General features: G+C 36.5%; 1 protein-coding gene across 1 annotated transcript in view; it reads right to left on the bottom strand.

Annotated features, from left to right (window-relative positions):
- The window catches only part of EFL1 (elongation factor like GTPase 1), a 62,987-nt gene that overhangs the window by 9,612 nt on the left and 35,026 nt on the right, over nt 1–18,349 (bottom strand). The window contains exons 16-19 of the mRNA XM_058033666.1: nt 10,789–10,920; nt 8,233–8,380; nt 3,593–4,596; nt 910–1,094 (exon numbers count right to left, since the gene is read on the bottom strand). Of these exons, the coding sequence (XP_057889649.1) occupies nt 910–1,094; nt 3,593–4,596; nt 8,233–8,380; nt 10,789–10,920 (1,469 nt within the window). The remainder of the gene's footprint in view (nt 1–909; nt 1,095–3,592; nt 4,597–8,232; nt 8,381–10,788; nt 10,921–18,349) is intronic.

Genomic DNA, 18,349 nt, shown 5'->3' with positions numbered 1-18,349 from the left:
TTGTTCTCTAACACCAAATAAAGGCTTGACCAGAACCAACAAACACCCTCAACCAAACCCAGAAAAACCTAGACTTTGAAGTTATTTTAAAAATTTAAGGTGAAAAGTTTATACCCACTGACTTTTGCCCTTGAAACCATTTTTAGCTTCTTCAGTGGAGTCTTCTGAGGAGCCTGACAATGAAGGTGTGTTTGTCTTGAACAAGGAGCTCTGATTTACAGCCTTTTATTTTTCCCCCTGAATATCTACTTTCCACATCATAGAAATAAACTACACTTTCAGCTGATGACACTCCTCAGCAGTTCTCCCACTTGATTTACACCTTCACATTCAACTCTTCATTTCTTTAAGTGACAGAGATACCCAAAAAGAAATGACTTTGAGGGCACCACTACTTACTATCAACAGACTTAATTTTGAGAGAATAAAATCTATTCGGTTTGTCTTTTAAGCGTGAAAATTTATGTTGGCTTGGAATATGGAAGGTGCCTGCTAGACCTTAAGAGGTTAACTTTCATGTCCATTAGATTTGCTGATACATTTATTTTCTGTTAGTGGTAGGTTGGGGCTGTTTTGTGGTTTTGGTTTTTTTCCCATACCCCAAACAAGTTTACCAGAGAACTCATGAAAAAGGGCACATAAATACAGGAAAACATATCTATAAAGAAACAGTTTCATTTATGAAAGACTTACTTGCTATTGAAATAAAAAGACCATCTAAACAAAATATAAATACATTTCTGAACAGCATATGTACAAAAAGAAATAATATAAGGCTTTTTTCCTCATTTCAAAAAGGAATTAATCAATGTCTTGACCAAAACTTAACCTTTTCTGCTTATTATTCCAGTCTGCCACATCTACAGGAAATAGATCACCAAAACAGATGGAATGAATAGATATTTTTACCTCCCAGTGGCTGAACACCAGCTGTGGACTGGCCAGGCCACTGGTTCTCTTCCTGATTTCATCAGCAAAGCCAAAGCTTTCTGCTACTGGCAGGACAGCCTTAATAATAAACACATCCGTGCCCTCCTTCATCTCCTCCTGCAGCACTCTGCCTTCCCTTTTGGACAGCACAGCATACACACGACCTGCAGAGACACAACTCTCATCAGCTCACCAACATATTCATGTCCTGAATACACCATGAACAGAAATACAGCAATGTTTGCTCAGGAAGGCTCAGCTTTAAGTAAAACACCTAATTTTTTTTTGGCTAAAACTCTTTTTTTGTAAGTCAATTAAATAGACACACTAAATTCAAACAACATATTCTGCTATACAATGTGCAAAACCATCTGAGTAACATCTAATACATTGTTACTGCTGGATGAATACATCTATGTCCATTTCATTTTTAAAAGGCACTTTGCTAGATTATGTGCCTAACTTGCATTTTTTCTTATAATCAAATATTTGAGAATCATTACTGAGAAGTATTGTTGTGTTTCAGGAATTGTATCTAAGCTACTGGTAGAAATTTGCTTGGATGACCATATCCCTACATGGTACTTGCCTCAGATAGTGCAGAGCTATTCCAACCACAAAAAATAGTTTATCTGAAATACTACATGTTTATTAAGTTTAATGAGTTCAACGGGTTTGTTAATAAATTCAGTCTTAAGTTAGTCATGGATAATTTCAATTTTCTTTCCCAAGTTTATATTCAATCTATTGAAATACTGCATGCATGTCATGAAAGTAGCTGTGAAAATGCCCATGTTTGACTTCATAGTAGGTATCATGTTTTTGAAAGTAACTTACAGACAAAAACACTAACTTGTGTTGATCAAGATAGTAAGCACAAGAAAAGCACTTAAAAACAGTGTCCCCCCTCTCTGCTCCTCACCTCAGCTTCAGTTTGATTTATTGATTGTTTGATGGAAAAAGTTTTATATTCTGAGAATACAGAAGACTTCACTTTTGCAGAAGCTACCACCTCAGAAAGAAGCAGGCCAATATGGAGATATATTAAAATTTCCAAGGTATCAATGTATGGAATGCCAAAGGAAAGAACAAAGATACAAAAGGCAGTGGTTTGACACATGTCAACTGCCAAGCCTGGCTGCATTGAAGGCCTGCTTTTCACTCCTCCTAATGAGGATGCAATTTATTAGTTGAAGTTTCCACAAGAAATATTAAACCCATGAATTTGTAATGAACTAAGTGCATGTCCATGTCTATTACAACACAATTCACATTCATTAGACTGTACTAATTTGTTTGCATGTCTGAGTCCTAAATTGCACTCATTAAATATATATATATATACATGCATTAAAAAGCCATGTTTCCATTTGGGTTTATGGCACAATAGATGAGCCAATGCATGTTTATTACTTCAGTGTAAACAATCATGCCTTTTGGGTATTGAGTAGTTTGGAAAATAGCAATTTATACAGTGTTTCTGAGGTTTAAAAATTGGTACCTTGCTTATAGCTTGATATAGAGACTCAGAAGCAATGTGCCAAAGTGCTTCTGGAACAGGAACAATACACAGTTCAGTTCTGACAGCTGTTAGTTATCTTACATATTAGGAAAGTGTCTGAAATGCCAAAGTTCCCTGCCATAGTATGGGATGTTTAGGGTAATCTGCCTGTAAACCCATGGCAGCACATCCTTTGCCAGGGCTACTACAGGGTACCTCCAGCAAAGAGCAGGATCATGCATCTGCACAAAACAGTTGCTCACTCAAAGGCATTTATCTTCATTACAAAAACTGTAATTTTTGGTCTTTGGACTGCTATCAGTATGACTGTGTGCACAACAGCTGACATTTTTTTACAAGTAACCAAATATTTAATTATTGTATGTGGGATATGCTGCAACTTGTGCCATGATTAGTACAGTCAAAGTAAAACTGCTGATAGCTTAAATACATTGGAAGTTCATTTTAAAGAAAATCTCAGTGCTTTGGATCAGAATCAGCATGCAAGCAACTCCCATGGAACACTCCAGGAACAAATACAGTTAAGTGGTGTCACAAGTAGGTCATAAAAACAAGTTTAAGTAGGTGTAAGTGGAAAGGTAATATCAGTGACACCATTTGGCATGCACTGGGTTGAGAAACTTGCATACCAGAAGGATACAGATGCTACTTAAAAATACAAATTTACCAGCTGGACTGCAACAATAATTTAATATTCCTTTTCCTGATTTTATTTTTGCATTACTGTATTAAAATATCTTGATATGGCATTTGCTAAGATCTTGCACTCCCTTAATAAACAGGAGAGGTTTCCCTTCTCTTCATGGAATTTATGCTTAATTATGAGGCACAGTGCTGATATTCATGGCTACCAAAGCTGACCTTACAGAAACTCTATAGAAAGGCAACATTTTGTATCTTGCATTTCACAAAGGTGCAGCATTGTTCTTTATGTCTATGGTTCAGACAAGCAAGAAGAATGCTGAATTCTCATTCAGAATAGTGTAAATATTACAGGCATTACAAAGCCATTGGAGAATCTACTGGAGAACTATAAAAGACTCCTGACAAAACCTTCAATGAAGTTATACCTTCTGATTCAGTCTCACCTTAGAAATCAGATGGGAAATTCTTGGCAAAGGTTTCTTTTGCCAGTCTTACCTAAAACTTCTGCAGTAGCCATGATTTCACAGGTGTACATTGCTGCCATGAGTCTCTGTGGCTTTGCCTGCAGAGCATAACGACAGGCTTCCTTCATGGTGGCAATCAGCTGTCCAGTGAAAGGGCCATAACAATCTGCAAGTGGTAATTCTCCTTTGTGCTTATTCACTTTCTCAGGTGAGTCTGTGCCACTTTGGTTCCTGTCCTGGTGTTCATTTGCACTGGGACCTTCACCACTGCAACTGCTTTCTAGAGTATTATCTTCATTTTGCTGATGTTCTGTGGTATCAAATTCCCCTGAATCCTGCCTACTATTTGACAGACTATCTCCAGCTTTACTTAATTCCCATTTTTCCACTGAAAAACAAACACCCATGAGAGGCTCTTCACACATGGGACCTGAAAGTGTAGCCAGCTGAAATCCACTCACTATGCTGTTGTCAAAGTCTCTGTATTTACCTACTTCTTTCACAGAATTCCCAAGGCACTGCCACACAGATCTTTTATAGCCCCCAAAATTATGTAACAAAATATTAGGCCCACACTTCCGTGGTCCAAATGACCAGATCTGATCAACTGCATTTCTCCACTTTCTTCCCTGAAGATTTTTCTCCAACTTTTGTTTGAATTCTTTGATTCTATCAAGAGTCTTCTGATTTATCTCATGTGTTTTTTTCTCTTCATTCAGAGATGTGTTGAGCTGTTCCATAGTTCGAATTAAGTCACTGTTTTCTTCAAGAAGTCGAGTCACCTCCTCAGGGAGTGGCATTGCTCTCACACTCAGAGTAGCTTGTTTATTTGGAGTATTAATTGTAACAAGCCCATCTGAATCAACCTGAATTCCTTCAGGAATTTTATTTTGGTCTTCTTTTGTTTGGTGTATGACAGCAACTTTCTGCTGTTTTCCTATTTCTTCGTTCACCATGTCAACTTTGGGAGGTCTTGTTATGGTCTCTCTGAAGGGTATAATAGGAGCAGACACACTGATCTGCACCTTTGCAAACCTGCAAAACAAAGTTAAGAATTAGTTTAAAATCTTAAAATAGTTTTAAACTTGGGGGTGGGAGGTAGGGCAACAGCCTTAACACGGAACAGATGTTCATGAAGAAATATGATTGCAACATAGATTACTAGGTAATGCATTTCAAACTCAAATTTTATGTACTTCAAAAAAGAAGCACTGCCTTTTATGTCTTCAGAAATATTTGGAAAGGAACTCAAGAAAATAAAAGCAAAAGCATTGCTATGCCTCTGCATAAATCACTGGTTCACCCACATCTTGGAAAGTATGTGCTGTTCTCTGCCCTCAAACGAAACAGAACTAGAAAAAAACTGGGAATAAAGATGATCAAAGGAACTCAAGGACAAGAAGCCTTCAGATGTTCCAAGGGTGCAACAGAGACCTACAAAACCACATGGGGTATGGGAAAGGCTGACCAGGATTAACTGACAACCAAACCACAAAGGGCCCTGGACTGAAAATGACAGAAGCCTGGGAAAGCATCACAGTTACTCCAGTTTTACTCCTCCTATCCCTGCTGTTGGCCACACTGCTCAGACAGAGATGGACACTTGGCGTAAGTACAACTGCTCACACAGGGAGATGCCCAAAGAAGATGAAGCACTGAGAAAGCCTAACAGAGCTTTGTCTGATAATCACAATTATAAAAGCTTAATGCTATAAAGTGATGCTTTAAAGTCAGGTGATTTTAGGTATGTCAAATGTTGTGAATGACAGCAAGAAAAAAGGAGAAATTATTATTATGTGACAGACTCAAAGATCAGTGCTGTGTATCCTCCTTAACATCCATGAGCTCTGAGCAGGATCATTAAATGACAGCAGAAGGACTAACCAAAATTTCCTATGTTCCAGTAAATTTTGGCAGTGATAAAAAAAGTTGCAGAAGAAAAGCAAATACAATTGTAAGATTTATTTCCATGGGAGTCAGAACGAGGAGAATTATCCCTTTTGCAGTTCTTTCCAGAATTTGCATTATACCAAAAAACCAAACACAAACCCACCCATATGTCACCATTACCTTAATTCTCTTTGTTTCTCATTCTGAAAAGGGTAACTTAATCCCCTCATGCTTAGTATTTGCAATGCTTCTGGGAAAGAAATGTCTAAAAATTTCTATTGTACAATGCAGAAAATAAAATGTTGAAAGTTACAAGGTCTAATTTCTTACTCTATTCAAAAATAACTAATTGGGAACAAAAAAATATAAATTTGGTGAAATCAGGCAGAACATCCATATTTAATGATTTAGATGAACACAGATGACTAATCTTTTAGTTGTTTCCATGTCTCTCCACATCTCTGACAATAAGTGTCACTTGAACATAATTTTCTAAATACACAGTGGGAAAGCTAAAATTAAATATGCGCCTTTGAAAAAGTCTGAATAAAATCTTGACAATGCAATGTAGTTTGAATTCAGCAGAACCTCCCCAACTGCTGTAACATGTCCAAAAGCATCAAATCTGCAAGACCCAGTTGATGCAATTGTGGTAGATGCCAACATCAGTATCCTGCTCTCTTACTTCAAGTGTGACTCAAGCATTTTGAATGACCTTTGCCAATATTTTGGAGGAAAAACTTGTGGGTCACATTTTAACGTTATTATATGCTGTCTTGATCCCTAGTTCACTATTTCCATATTATGTGCACTCAGAACACGTTAAACATTTATACAGAAACAAAGGGCACAGTTCAGAGCATAATTTCTCCTTTCCACATTTTAATAGTTAAGTAGTGCCAGTTTACCACTGTCAGAATTAGCACAGAATCCATGAGGAATGGAGCAAGACAAGAATCCCATTCTGGAGCTTTTCTTCTGCAAAATGGGGAGAGAAGGAAGGGACAATTCTTGTCCCACTGATGCCTTAAGTTTTGGCTTTCATATTTTCCAGATGCTGTACTGCATTCATATATAACTCTGAACTTCATATAAAGCGTGAGCAAGTTCTCTTCAGTTTAGTTAGACAAAATCCTTTCCCAGCCCCAGAACCAAGGACACCACTGCAGCTTCAGGCCCAAAAAGTGTAAACAACAGTGAATTGAGGAGAGCAATCTGGGAGGATGGGACTTCATAATCTGAAGCTACAATTCGATAATTAACCCCAATATGGAAATGGACCAAAACTTACAAAAGTGTGAAAACTCTTAACTCAGAGTCCATCTTGGGTGTAGTCCTCGCCAGGCTATTGTAGTGTCCAAGGTGTGTCCTCTGAAGGCTTTTTTAATAAATACCTATTTCATTTCTTTACTCTGTCTAGCCTCTGTTCTAGGTAGCCTCTCAAGGCTTCACCACGAGCTGATGTGTGAGGGATGGCAACTAAAATGTGCCAAATCCTGAGAGATTTAGAAGGAGCATGAGCTCCATAGTGAGCACACCTGCTCCCAACTCCTTTTGGGAGCTGGTACCCAACTGAGAAATCATGAACCACAGTCAGGCAGGACAATGGTGAGAGCCCAGCTCATCTGTGCCTCCAGGTGTTTCTTGTTTCTGCTCACAATGCCACAGGCACAGGGGTGCAAAATGGTCACTTTTGACAGGCTACCATTCTCTTAACAAAAGACAAATTAGATGACAACTCATAAAAAACTCCAAAATCATGTACCTTAAACACAAGTTTAGGGATGAAAATGTACATAAATGAATCTAAGTAAGTCCTACTAGCTGCTCACTGTAATCCTATTATCCTGTCATGGAGTATTATTTTAACTTTCTTTTTTTCAGATTTGGACCATTGCCAATAATAAAATCCTGCTATGCAAACTGCAGCTGAAGACAGGCACAACCAGTTTTGCTCAAAGACATTACATTTGAGCAACATGTATCAATAAAAAATAATAATTTTTTAGAAGCAGTAAAAATACATTGCAGTAAGTCATAATGAGAATAACCATTAAAACATACATCCAGTTTTACAAGTGATCCAGTCTCATTTTCATAAGAAACTACATTTCTCTGATATTAACTAAAATGAGTATGGGTGCAGTAAGATAAACATTCAACCACTCATCAGGTTTGCTCTTTGGTTTACGAAGAAAATGCCAGTAAATGTATGTGGCAGAAATATCAGAAATGCTTTAGTAAATGAAGTTACAGGAAGGGATTGTTACAGACATCTGTTCTTCTGCCATTTGAAGAAACATTAGAGGATACTAAATATATGCATGTGTGCTTGCAAAAAAAATACTACTCATGAATGAGAACAGATTAACCTTTGAAAAAAAAATCAGTGAGAAAAGGCACAGGATAGAGTGTGCACATACAATTTTGGTCTTGGTGCTTTATGATTTTTTTGAGTTCAGACATGAGTCCCTCAGTTTTTATTTTGTACAAAAGCCACATTACATTCTTAATTAGACTTTTGAAAGTACTGCATTTCGTAATTTGTAGAAAATGCCCCAAGTCTGTGTTAGATGTATAGAAGTAATGAACTAGTGGCCTCTGCCAAACTACAGATAAATTTTATAGCTACAAAAAGGTACATTTATGACTCAATGGTAAAAACTGTTTGTGGATAAAACTCTGTTTTACCAGAATATAAATCAAAGATATCCATCTGACAGAGAAATACAACAGACACCTACTGAACTAAAAATATTTCTTCCTCCTTGCCCCTCTAACCTTTCTTTCAGGTCATCCAAGCAGCGCTGAAGATGAACTTCTCCTGCTGTCACCAGCACATGTTCTCCTGTCTCCTGGATTAAAACCTGCACACATGGATCAGCTTGGTTTAAAAGTTTCATCCCTCTGACCAGCTGAGGCATATCACCTGGCAAAACAGGGTATTATTAACAAAGGAATACTGGGAAAGGAATACTCAAAATAGGATAGACTTAAACTGAGAAATAGTAACACTCATTTTTATGGTAGCTTGAACACAAATGGGTATTTTAGGAATACACAAAAACTTTCAGTGGGCAATTTTCTGCTTATGAGTCACACAGAGCAGCGAGGTTTGAGAGCACCAACTGAAAACATAAGCTGCACTCAGCATTTGTCACCAACAATTTACGTACTGATGACAAAATTCACATCACACAAATATAACCATATAACACCACACTTCAATGGATTGCACATTTTTTGTTTACACAGCTTTACAGCAGGTTCAGTAGAACAGGTCACCTATTGACTACGACTGTGCTATGTTGCTTCCTATACACAGTTAACTTCAGATACAGCTCATGAACAGCTCACACCCAATAAAACCCCTGAATTTTATCAAAATTAAGTGATTAAAAAATTCAAGACTTCACTCCTCATTTTCACAAATTATCAAATTATAACCTTTCTTATCTATGACAACTTTTTAAAGTCATCTTTCAGTAAATAACTTCATTTCCTTGCAATCTTATATAACTAAGTGTAGCAACTTCTAAACTGCTAATGCTTAAAATGCTCCAAATAAAAAAATATTAACTTTACTAAAATAAAAGTAAAAGCATTCCATATAGATTACTTAGAAGGCATAACTGCAAATAAAGCACAGGAAGGATTTTAAAGTAGCTGTAAGCCACTAGAAAGCTTTAAAGTAATTAAAATCTGAAAAGAGGAAAAATCAGGAATGTGAGAGCTTTTCAGTGAAACAAATCACAGCTGTCCTTAAAATGAAGGTGTTTAAAATGAGCTGTCTTAAAGTTAATGGAGAATGAACAAGCACAGCTGAGTCAAATTTGGCTAGATTACATCAAAGCTATGCATAAACACCCCATGTCAGCAGCCTTTCATAATGAACACAATTTAAAGAAATTAATTAGGAATTCTTTTTTTATTTTACACAGGCAGTAGAGAATACCCCAGGGGTTTCCAGGAATGTATATTCATATTCAGAAGGAAGAGTGACATTAAAGTTGTCATTCACTTGGAGACTATTAAAAGAAATATGATATTGTTTATTGCTCAGCTTGTAAGGGTGTAACAAAAAAATATCCATGAAAAACAACAAAACAAATGAAAAGTGGAAAAACCGCAGTGTTATTTCACATGGCCAACAGAGTTGAACACAGACTTTTAACTTTGTCTCTGCATTTAAGCTCATGGAATGATGAGTACTTTTTTTCTTTTGAAGCTTATGGCAATCATAAAGGAAGATTTTGACATGAGCGTGAAGACATGTAGTAATTTTGTAAAATGTACATTGAGAAATAATTTTTATGAGTCATTTTTCAACATAAGCAGATGTAGTTTTGAAGCAGGTCTGATGTGGCAGTGCAATGCACACATGTAAGAACATGTGAAGGCCACCTCAAGACTACACACAGCTCTCTGGGCAAGTGCATTGGCCACATTTTGCTTGTCTTCCTGTTATTGCAAGCAACAGTGAATTTTCAGGAGACTTCTGCACATTTAACCACTTTCAGGCCCCCTAAAAATTTAGTTCAGATCATAAACTCAGAAGCTACTGAGGAGGAGAAACTAAGTAATGGTGTAACAATGAACCAGCTTCATTTCTTAAGGAACAAAAATTACCCCCAAACTGGTCAGTAGTTCTAGAACTACATTCCTTTAATATTTTGAACTTAAACTACAATCTGCAGAACCAGTAATTTCCAATACTTTCAAAACTGCTTTAACAAATGTAGGATGTACAATATATGATTATCTGTTACTCAAACGCATGAAACAAAGAGCTGCCAAGCTGTCCAATGGCTCTCTAAAAAAACATGTAATCTCAGTGTCAGAGTATTTTGCAACTGAACATAAAGCCAGTTATTTTGGTTCTACCAATGCTACAACAACAGATGGAAATTGGGCTGAAATTCAAATAAAGCCAGAGGTATCCCACTCTGTTTGGAGGAAGTGGGATGGGGGCACCAAGAAGCAGTACTACAAGCTTGCTGACACCCATTAAAGAAGGGCAGCAGACACAACCCACAGATCTGCTCACCTTCACAGTAAAGAACACTGAACTGTTAACCCATGCAGTGTCTGACTTGTGAACAAATCTGTCACAAAAGGGCACAAGAACTTCTCCTGTGTGCCCTCACCTACTGAGACAGGAGCGAGGCAGCTGGAACAACCCACGCTGCCCTCCAGGCAACCTGAGGGTTTATTTTATATTGGGCAAGTCTCTGATTCAGTGGCTAGCTCATAAACTAGCCAAATCACTGAGGGCTGGAAGCTGCACTGCAGCCACACTGAGCTGGTGTTACCATCCCCATCCCTTCTGAAGCTTACTTGGATGTTTGGGTTCAACTGCTACTCGCACAATCGGGGTAGCTTCAAAGTTGAGAGGTGTAAATGGTGGACAGGCAGGTGATGTTGACAGTGTTGCAGACTTCAGCACAAAATCTTGCAGGCCTCCTATCCCTAATAGAAATTGGAAAAAAAACACAAGGCAAAAAACAAAAAAATATTACCAACTGTCATATTAAATGATACTAAAAACTTGACCATCAAGTTAATAAAAGGTGAAATCATTCTAATTACAAAAGGAGGATTCAAGAATTCCTCACTGTTCATATAAAGTATCTGTTAAGATACTTGTCCATAAACTGGCTTCTTAAGTCTCTGGTGTGACACTTGATATTTAGTCTCACAGTTCCCACTGCATTCCCTCAGTATTTTAAAAGGCATGTTTATAGCTCTGAAGAACAGAAAGGACATGAGGAATTTTTTCCCTTCTAATATGTCCAAGCCTTTATACAGCTCAGATTTAATTCTGGTGGTTTAAATTTAGAAAAATTTAGATTGCACGAGGCCAGCAATGGTCATCCAGTGCAACATCCAGGCAAAAGCAGGGCAAACTTCACAATTAGATAGAGTTGCCCAGGACCTTCTTCTCAAGGTTTAAACACTTCTCACAGTAGAGACTGCACAGCCTCTCCTCCAGTGCTTCATTATTATTATTGTGAAGAATGCTTTTTTTTTTCTTCCCACCCCCTCATGCCCATTTAGGATTCACTTTTTGTCCAACTTGATTCTTGCAAAAAATGAATTCATCCCATTGTAAGCTATTAATTCTCATTCTATTATACATTATAATACTGACAAGTTGAAGAAAAGTCAGATTAAATGGTAGTGATAAGAGAAAATATAGAAAAAAATATTAGCTATAAATCTGCAAAATAGCTGCTGTAAATGCATACTGAGTTTTGGCTGGCTGGCACATTTAAGAGAATGTGAAATTATTGCCTTCAAATTCCTAACCAACCGCACATCATTCATAATTTAGTCAAAGCTATTAAAACACAACTAGAAGTGTGTGAATAATAAAGACAACAAATAAAGCTGATATCAATTTATACAATCACTTTTCCTGATGCTCCTTCAATCATAAGCAACGAGCTTTGCAGTTCTAATGGAGTATAAATTAAATGAGCATGTAACTTGTAATGCCATGAGAAAACTGAAACCTTCAGCTCATAATCTGTATCTGCTTAAAAATCAAATTCCCATTGTAGACTGCAGGATATTTGTGCTCCTTCCTACTAATTCTCTCCTACATGCCTGAGAAGTTCTTCACCCCAACTCCCCACTATCACCCTAATACTTTACCAGGTTTTTTTAAAATTTTTTTGGCTTAGCTTTCTTCATTTGAGTCCAGAAACAAAGAGGGTCAGCTTCCACCCTATGAGATCATGCAAGAGTTTGAGGTCTGGAGTTTGAGTTCTGCTGCAGATTCAGCTGCAGAATCAGGCTGTTCCTCCAGCTCTGCAAGCTGGATGCCTGGCCAGCAGGGTAATCCAAAACCCAAAATGTCATTATATAAGAAAACCTGCCTCAAAATAACTGGAAGCAGAACAACATTCAATGGCTTTAAATGCAGGATTGCAGATGCTACAAAGAAAATAAATCTGTATAAACTCTGTGTTGCACCTGACCTATGACCAGCATGTATTTCCTCTTTTTCACTTATTCAACATGTGGTTTGAATGAAAAACAAATGCTGGATCATCACCACCACCAGGGACTGAGAAAAGGGATGGGTCCATTTTATTCTGATCTTCTCCAGCTGGTAAAATGAAAATGATTTAGAATGGGAGGTGAACAGCTTCTTTGCACAGTGTAATGTGAACCAGAGAAATAAAGTTACCAAATCTTACTTCAGATAGACTCACTCTTCTCTTAACACGTTCCTGTACTTTTACTGTCATAAAGAAAAATTGAAGCTTTTTGCTCTTCTGTTTCACATTTGAAGGCAAAAATACATGAAATATAAGTCTGGTACCAGTAATACACTCAAAATAAAAAACTGTCAGTTTTCATGAAAATCTGTTAGGCTTACAACCTGAGTGTTTTAATTGCTGAAGTGTGTGAGCTAGCAGAAAGCTGTGTCCAGTCATGTTGAATCTATTTAATTAAAAAATTCTTATGAACGAATGTTGGAAAAAATCTATAAAGATTCTTGGATACTCTTTTTGTGCAACGCGATTACTAAGTAACTGCTAATGTGTTTGCTGAATAATTTTAGAGGAAGAGGTAACAGAACTAATTCCAAAGTACCACATGTCATCAATGGAAGAATTCCACTAAGTATGATGATACATAAATCTCAAAGTTAGTTATTGTCCAGACCACTGAAATTTGTTCTCTATTTGAGATCACAGATCTCAGATGTGTATCAATAAGCTACTTGAAAGGTCTTAGAAAAATCACTCAAAAATTAAGCCTTAAAAAAAGCCTGTGAGACAATGGTAACTAAGACCTTCAGAGGTTGGTGGTTTGTGCTTTTAAAAGTAGACCAAATGATGGTTCAGGGAGAATTATTACAGAGGTGGTGAAATATGAGATTTACAAAGGTTCTTCCTTGAGTCCCTTCTCTGACTTGCCCTAGAAGATAAAAATAATAAATTAAGTATATACCTACCTGTACCACCAGATATTAGCATATGATAGAAGCTAAATGGTAAAAAGAGATAAGAACATCATGACTGAAATTTTCAAAAGGAGTAGGAGTTTTAAGACAAGTCTCAATTTACTTTTCACTTCTATGTCTTGCTGGTAACCACTACACCTTACACAATAATTTTGCTGCCTTTAAAGTATGCTTTTCCAGCTCAATTCAGCTATAAAGATCTGAACACATAAAAGATCAACTTCAAGGTATCTGTAATTAGTTCCTCTTGATGTAGAAAGATTTAGGCATTTAACGTTCTTTCAAGTTGAAAAAAAATGAGGCAGACACCACCACCACGCTGAAGTTTTTCAATCAGATAAGGGAATAATTTAGTTTGCAGTGTGAAAAATCAAACAAAGAAGAATGAAAGCTGTTTAAATTTTAACTTCTGCCACATTGTTACTAGCCTCAGCACATTAGTTCAGTCGATCTTTATCTTCTCTCACTGATGATATCACCACTTAGGAATCCCGGGCTGCTTAGGAATGGAGACTTGTCAGGCTTTGGACTAACACCACAAGGAGCTAAGGAAAGCAGAGAGCTGATGGTAATCTTCCCAGTAAGGCTCTGTCTCCACTGAAATCTATCATTTCTTATCAATGATACCTCTTTGGAAAGATTAGGACCTTACAATATATAAAGCTCCTGGTTTAAATATTCCATGCACTTCTCTATGGAACAGTGAAAACCATGCAAGCTCCTCCATAATTCATGTGAATTATGTAGGTGTGAGGCAAACGTTTGTAAATCCACACAATCTGAAATCTCAAAGTGAGCATGTGCCTGTTGTTTCAACAGGATTGTACAAACACAATGACACCTCTACAATTTTCTTTGAGCAGTAATACAAATATTTATATTGTGCCCTGTGAGGGACATTTTAAAAGAAACATCTTTAAAATGTGATTGAAAAAAAATGTATGAGAAAACAAATTCACAAATCCACCTTAAAAGTATGATTGGCTCTAGATGTTTCCAGCTCATTCTTGAAGTAAATAGGCTAAAGGTCAACCAAAACAAACAGAAGAACAGCTATATTTGCCAAATAATATTAAATTAATAAAAAAATCTAGGAAAATGCTTCCATATCAACCATCATTCTTCCTCAAATCTATGCAAATAATTTTCCTTCTCCCAGTTTGCAGATGAAGATTATGAAACATTATAACATTAGCACACTGTTACCCATTGGGTGACTATCATTGGTTCTCTATAGCCAGAAATACTTTAAGCATCAGCCTCCAGCCTTTCATTACTGTCTCTAATTAAAAAAAAAAAAAAAAAGGTAAAGAGGGATTTTGTAAAGAAAAAGTGGCTTTTGGTAGGATTAAACTCAGTTACAATAGTATGCCTTTTACATTTGAGCAATCTTAAAAGGTTTTACTAATCACTGAGATTATAAGACTAACTGCAGGGACAAGTAACTACTATGGCTTAAGAATAACTTGTATTATACATTTATCACCCCAGATTTTAAGCATGTTTCTCTTGTGTCTCAGGGGCACTGCTGAGAGACATCTGAGGGCAGAATTTGACCTTTCTATATTAGAAACTGTTTCTAGAAGAGAAGGGAATGTAAGTCAAGACACAGACCACATTCTAGTTGAGATTTCATCAACTTTTTCCATAATACACACCACATGTTAGCACAGATTGCTGGTGAGCCTCCTCCTCTCATCTCTAATTGTGCACTTCCCCCTCAATTCTTACTTGTTTCTAGGCAAATGAAATTGTTTGCACGGAAAAAAGAATATTGTAAGATATGTGTATGGTTTCAGCAGCTCTCAGATCAAATAATTTTACAGAAAATTTAATTAAACATTTCTTTTTCTGCTTTCCCAATTTTTTTCCTGAGCTGGATCTCTAAAAATCACCAGTATCCAACAGACTGTAGAACCATTTGCCCCAGCTTCTTCCTGAGTTTCAAAAACACAAGTTCTACCTGAGTATGCACTGGAGATTAACATGAATTCAGTTTCTCAATACCAAAATGTTCAGGAGTAATTTTATTATAAAATTTCACTTTTCAGTTCACAGCAGTTGAGGGGAAATTGAGCCTAACTTTCTGATCAGATGAGAGAAAACTCAGCCATATTACAAATAATACTAGAACAAAACTCCCTCTCCCCAAGGGGCAGGATTGTGGTAAGACACTGGATGCAATAAGCAGCTTTTGACACAAGAAGCAACTCAGTACTTTACTACTGAATCCTCAGGAAGTGAAAGATGAAACAGTGCTGGAGCACCCCACTGAGTTCTTTCAGGAAAAGAACAGCAGTTCAAAGAACAAAGCTGTCTGCTTTCAGAGCTGCAAGGAGAGCAAGAATACACTCTAACAGAACATTCCCCTAAAATACCCCATTACTAGATTAGAGTTTCTAGAAGGATTGCAAACACACATAATGAGTAAACCAGCCTCATTTATCTTCTGCTGAGTATCTTTGGGAAAAAATATCATATATTTCATTAGGCCCTTAGACTGCATGATAACACACATTTCCCTAAGTGCTGATTGAGCTGACAATTCTAATTATTAACATTCTTATACTTCTTCAGATGAGACTATGAACAATTTCAAAGAAACTGTAAAAATATCATTAACAATAAACAGTAACATCTTTAAAATGTTACAGTGAATGGCTTGAGATCTACCTGCAATCAGTCTGTGTAACAAAGCTGACATCAAAGCTGAGTCAGAAATTCGCTAGCTAAAACACAAATTTACTTTAAAGTAAACAGAATTAAACCAAAATCTGTTAACATTCCAAATCCGACTTCTGGATTTACAAACGGTTGTAGTCAAGATGAAATATTGATTTCCTTAAGCTGCTTAATGAGACCAATAACTACAGAAGATGAAAGTATTTCAAATAATCATGTTTTTCTTACAGTACAGAATTATTTCATTTATCATGCCATACTAATTTTTGGAGCTAAAGACTGAAGAAAATTATTCCAATTTTTCAACATTTATGTTTCAGTGTCATTTTAGCACAGAAACCTAGGAATTTCATACTTAGATCTGTAACAGACCTGCATCCATCTTTATGTATTATGAAATCAATACATTTGTAGCTCCACAGAAAAAAAAAAAAAAAAGAAAAAAGGAAAAGAAAAATCTTTACTCCAATTAAAATTACTTTAACCTTTTAACTGTAGAGCATTCTTGATAAAGGCACTGAACAGCACCTTTTGTGGTTTTATAAAATGGTCAGTAGCTGTCTTCAGCAATATATATGCAATATATTTTGCCTTAGCCCACACATTAAAATTCCTTTCCACACACCAGCTCAACCTGACATCACTTGAAAGCAGCAATCCTGAAGAACAGTAAATATGTGGACTGATCTCTGTGCAATGTGACCACACAGGCACTGGAGCTCACTTCAGTTACAGCCTCTAAGTCCAATCAATGCTTCCATTACTGCATGTGGGAAGCATTTAGTGCCACACAAAACTCTGCAAGGGTTTCTGAAACACAAACCAAATTTTAGACTTATAATTACTTTATATAGATTATTTTAATTTGACCCAACAGCAACTCATCTGAATTTACTTAATGTTTTAAAAAAAATTACTACCAGAACTTCAGCACCAGTTGAGAAAGGTTGCTGTCCCAAACATATGAAATTTAGGAATAGTTGTTTAACATATTTACTTTGATAATCTACAAGTCTTTTGAAATGCTGATTTGTTGTTGAGGGTTTTCATTTAGTAATAGTAAATGTGCTTTTATAAATAAACAAATTAAATTGCATGTTTTACTGGAAAACAGATCAGCTGAATTCCTATGAAGCATCCTATGCAGGGAAAAAAATTGCCCAGCAATCCTCTAAGAAAAAAGAAAGTCTTCTATTCAACACAGCTTTAACTACACTCTCTGAAGACTCTAGCTATCTTTCTGTGAAGATGAGAAATGATTCATGTGTAGCTCTGGAGGCCTCCCTGCATGTTCACACATGCTGGCCCATCCACTGCTGGTTCCTACTGGTAAAATTAGAAAACTATTAAACAAAAAAAAATTAAAACACCAAAACTCCATCACCAACAATAACACTCTCATCCATTAACAAAACTCAACAAAACATTGAAGTGTTTGGTAAAATAATTCAGACTTAGGCTTGATATGAATATCTAAGTTTGTAAAAGGAACATACACCAAAAGATCCAAATTTCTTCCCTCAAGCTAGCAGAAGAAGAAGACAAATCTCCAGCAGTTATCTAACAAAGGCACATTTGATATTGCTATTTTACACTTTAAAAAGGAGAAAAAGTTTTTTAAAACCAACTTATCTGGCTAGTTACATTAGAAAAAACTACAACAATCTTTTGCAGGACCACCATCAAAACGTTAGCTGTGTACACATAGTCGATTCCAGAAACCTATTAAAAGAGGACCATGTGTTATAGCATCATGAAGAGAATAGATATCAGAAGTATTAATCAAAACAATCACTTCTCAATTTTTATTTCCATTTTTTTTTTTTTTTTCAAATATTTCACCTGCATTGGAAGGCATGGATGTTCAGAAGGCAGAGGAGAGGGAGGCAGCAGCCTGAGGCTGGGAAGGGAAGCATGGAATCACTTGTGCTCTATCTGACTGAGCATGAAAACTGTTTAACATTAAAAGAAAGGAGATGGAGGCAAAGCCTTTCTACTTGAACACATAGCAAAGCTCAATATTTATTTCTAAGTAGACAATGGGAAGACAAAAACCCCCATGCAATATTTTATTATTTTTATGAGACCACTAGAGGCAAGATGCAAATGAACAAAGTTCTAAAATTCATTAGGGATTTCAGCACAATAGAAAACTTAAATTCTTTCTAATTCCTTGATCAAATGCTTCCTGTAACAGAGCAAAATAACTAGATCAATAACATCAAATGACTAGTTATA

Source organism: Melospiza georgiana, chromosome 13 (assembly GCF_028018845.1).
Source record: "Melospiza georgiana isolate bMelGeo1 chromosome 13, bMelGeo1.pri, whole genome shotgun sequence".
Classification (NCBI taxonomy): domain Eukaryota; kingdom Metazoa; phylum Chordata; class Aves; order Passeriformes; family Passerellidae; genus Melospiza; species Melospiza georgiana.
This window is presented reverse-complemented; position numbering and strand designations above follow the sequence as displayed.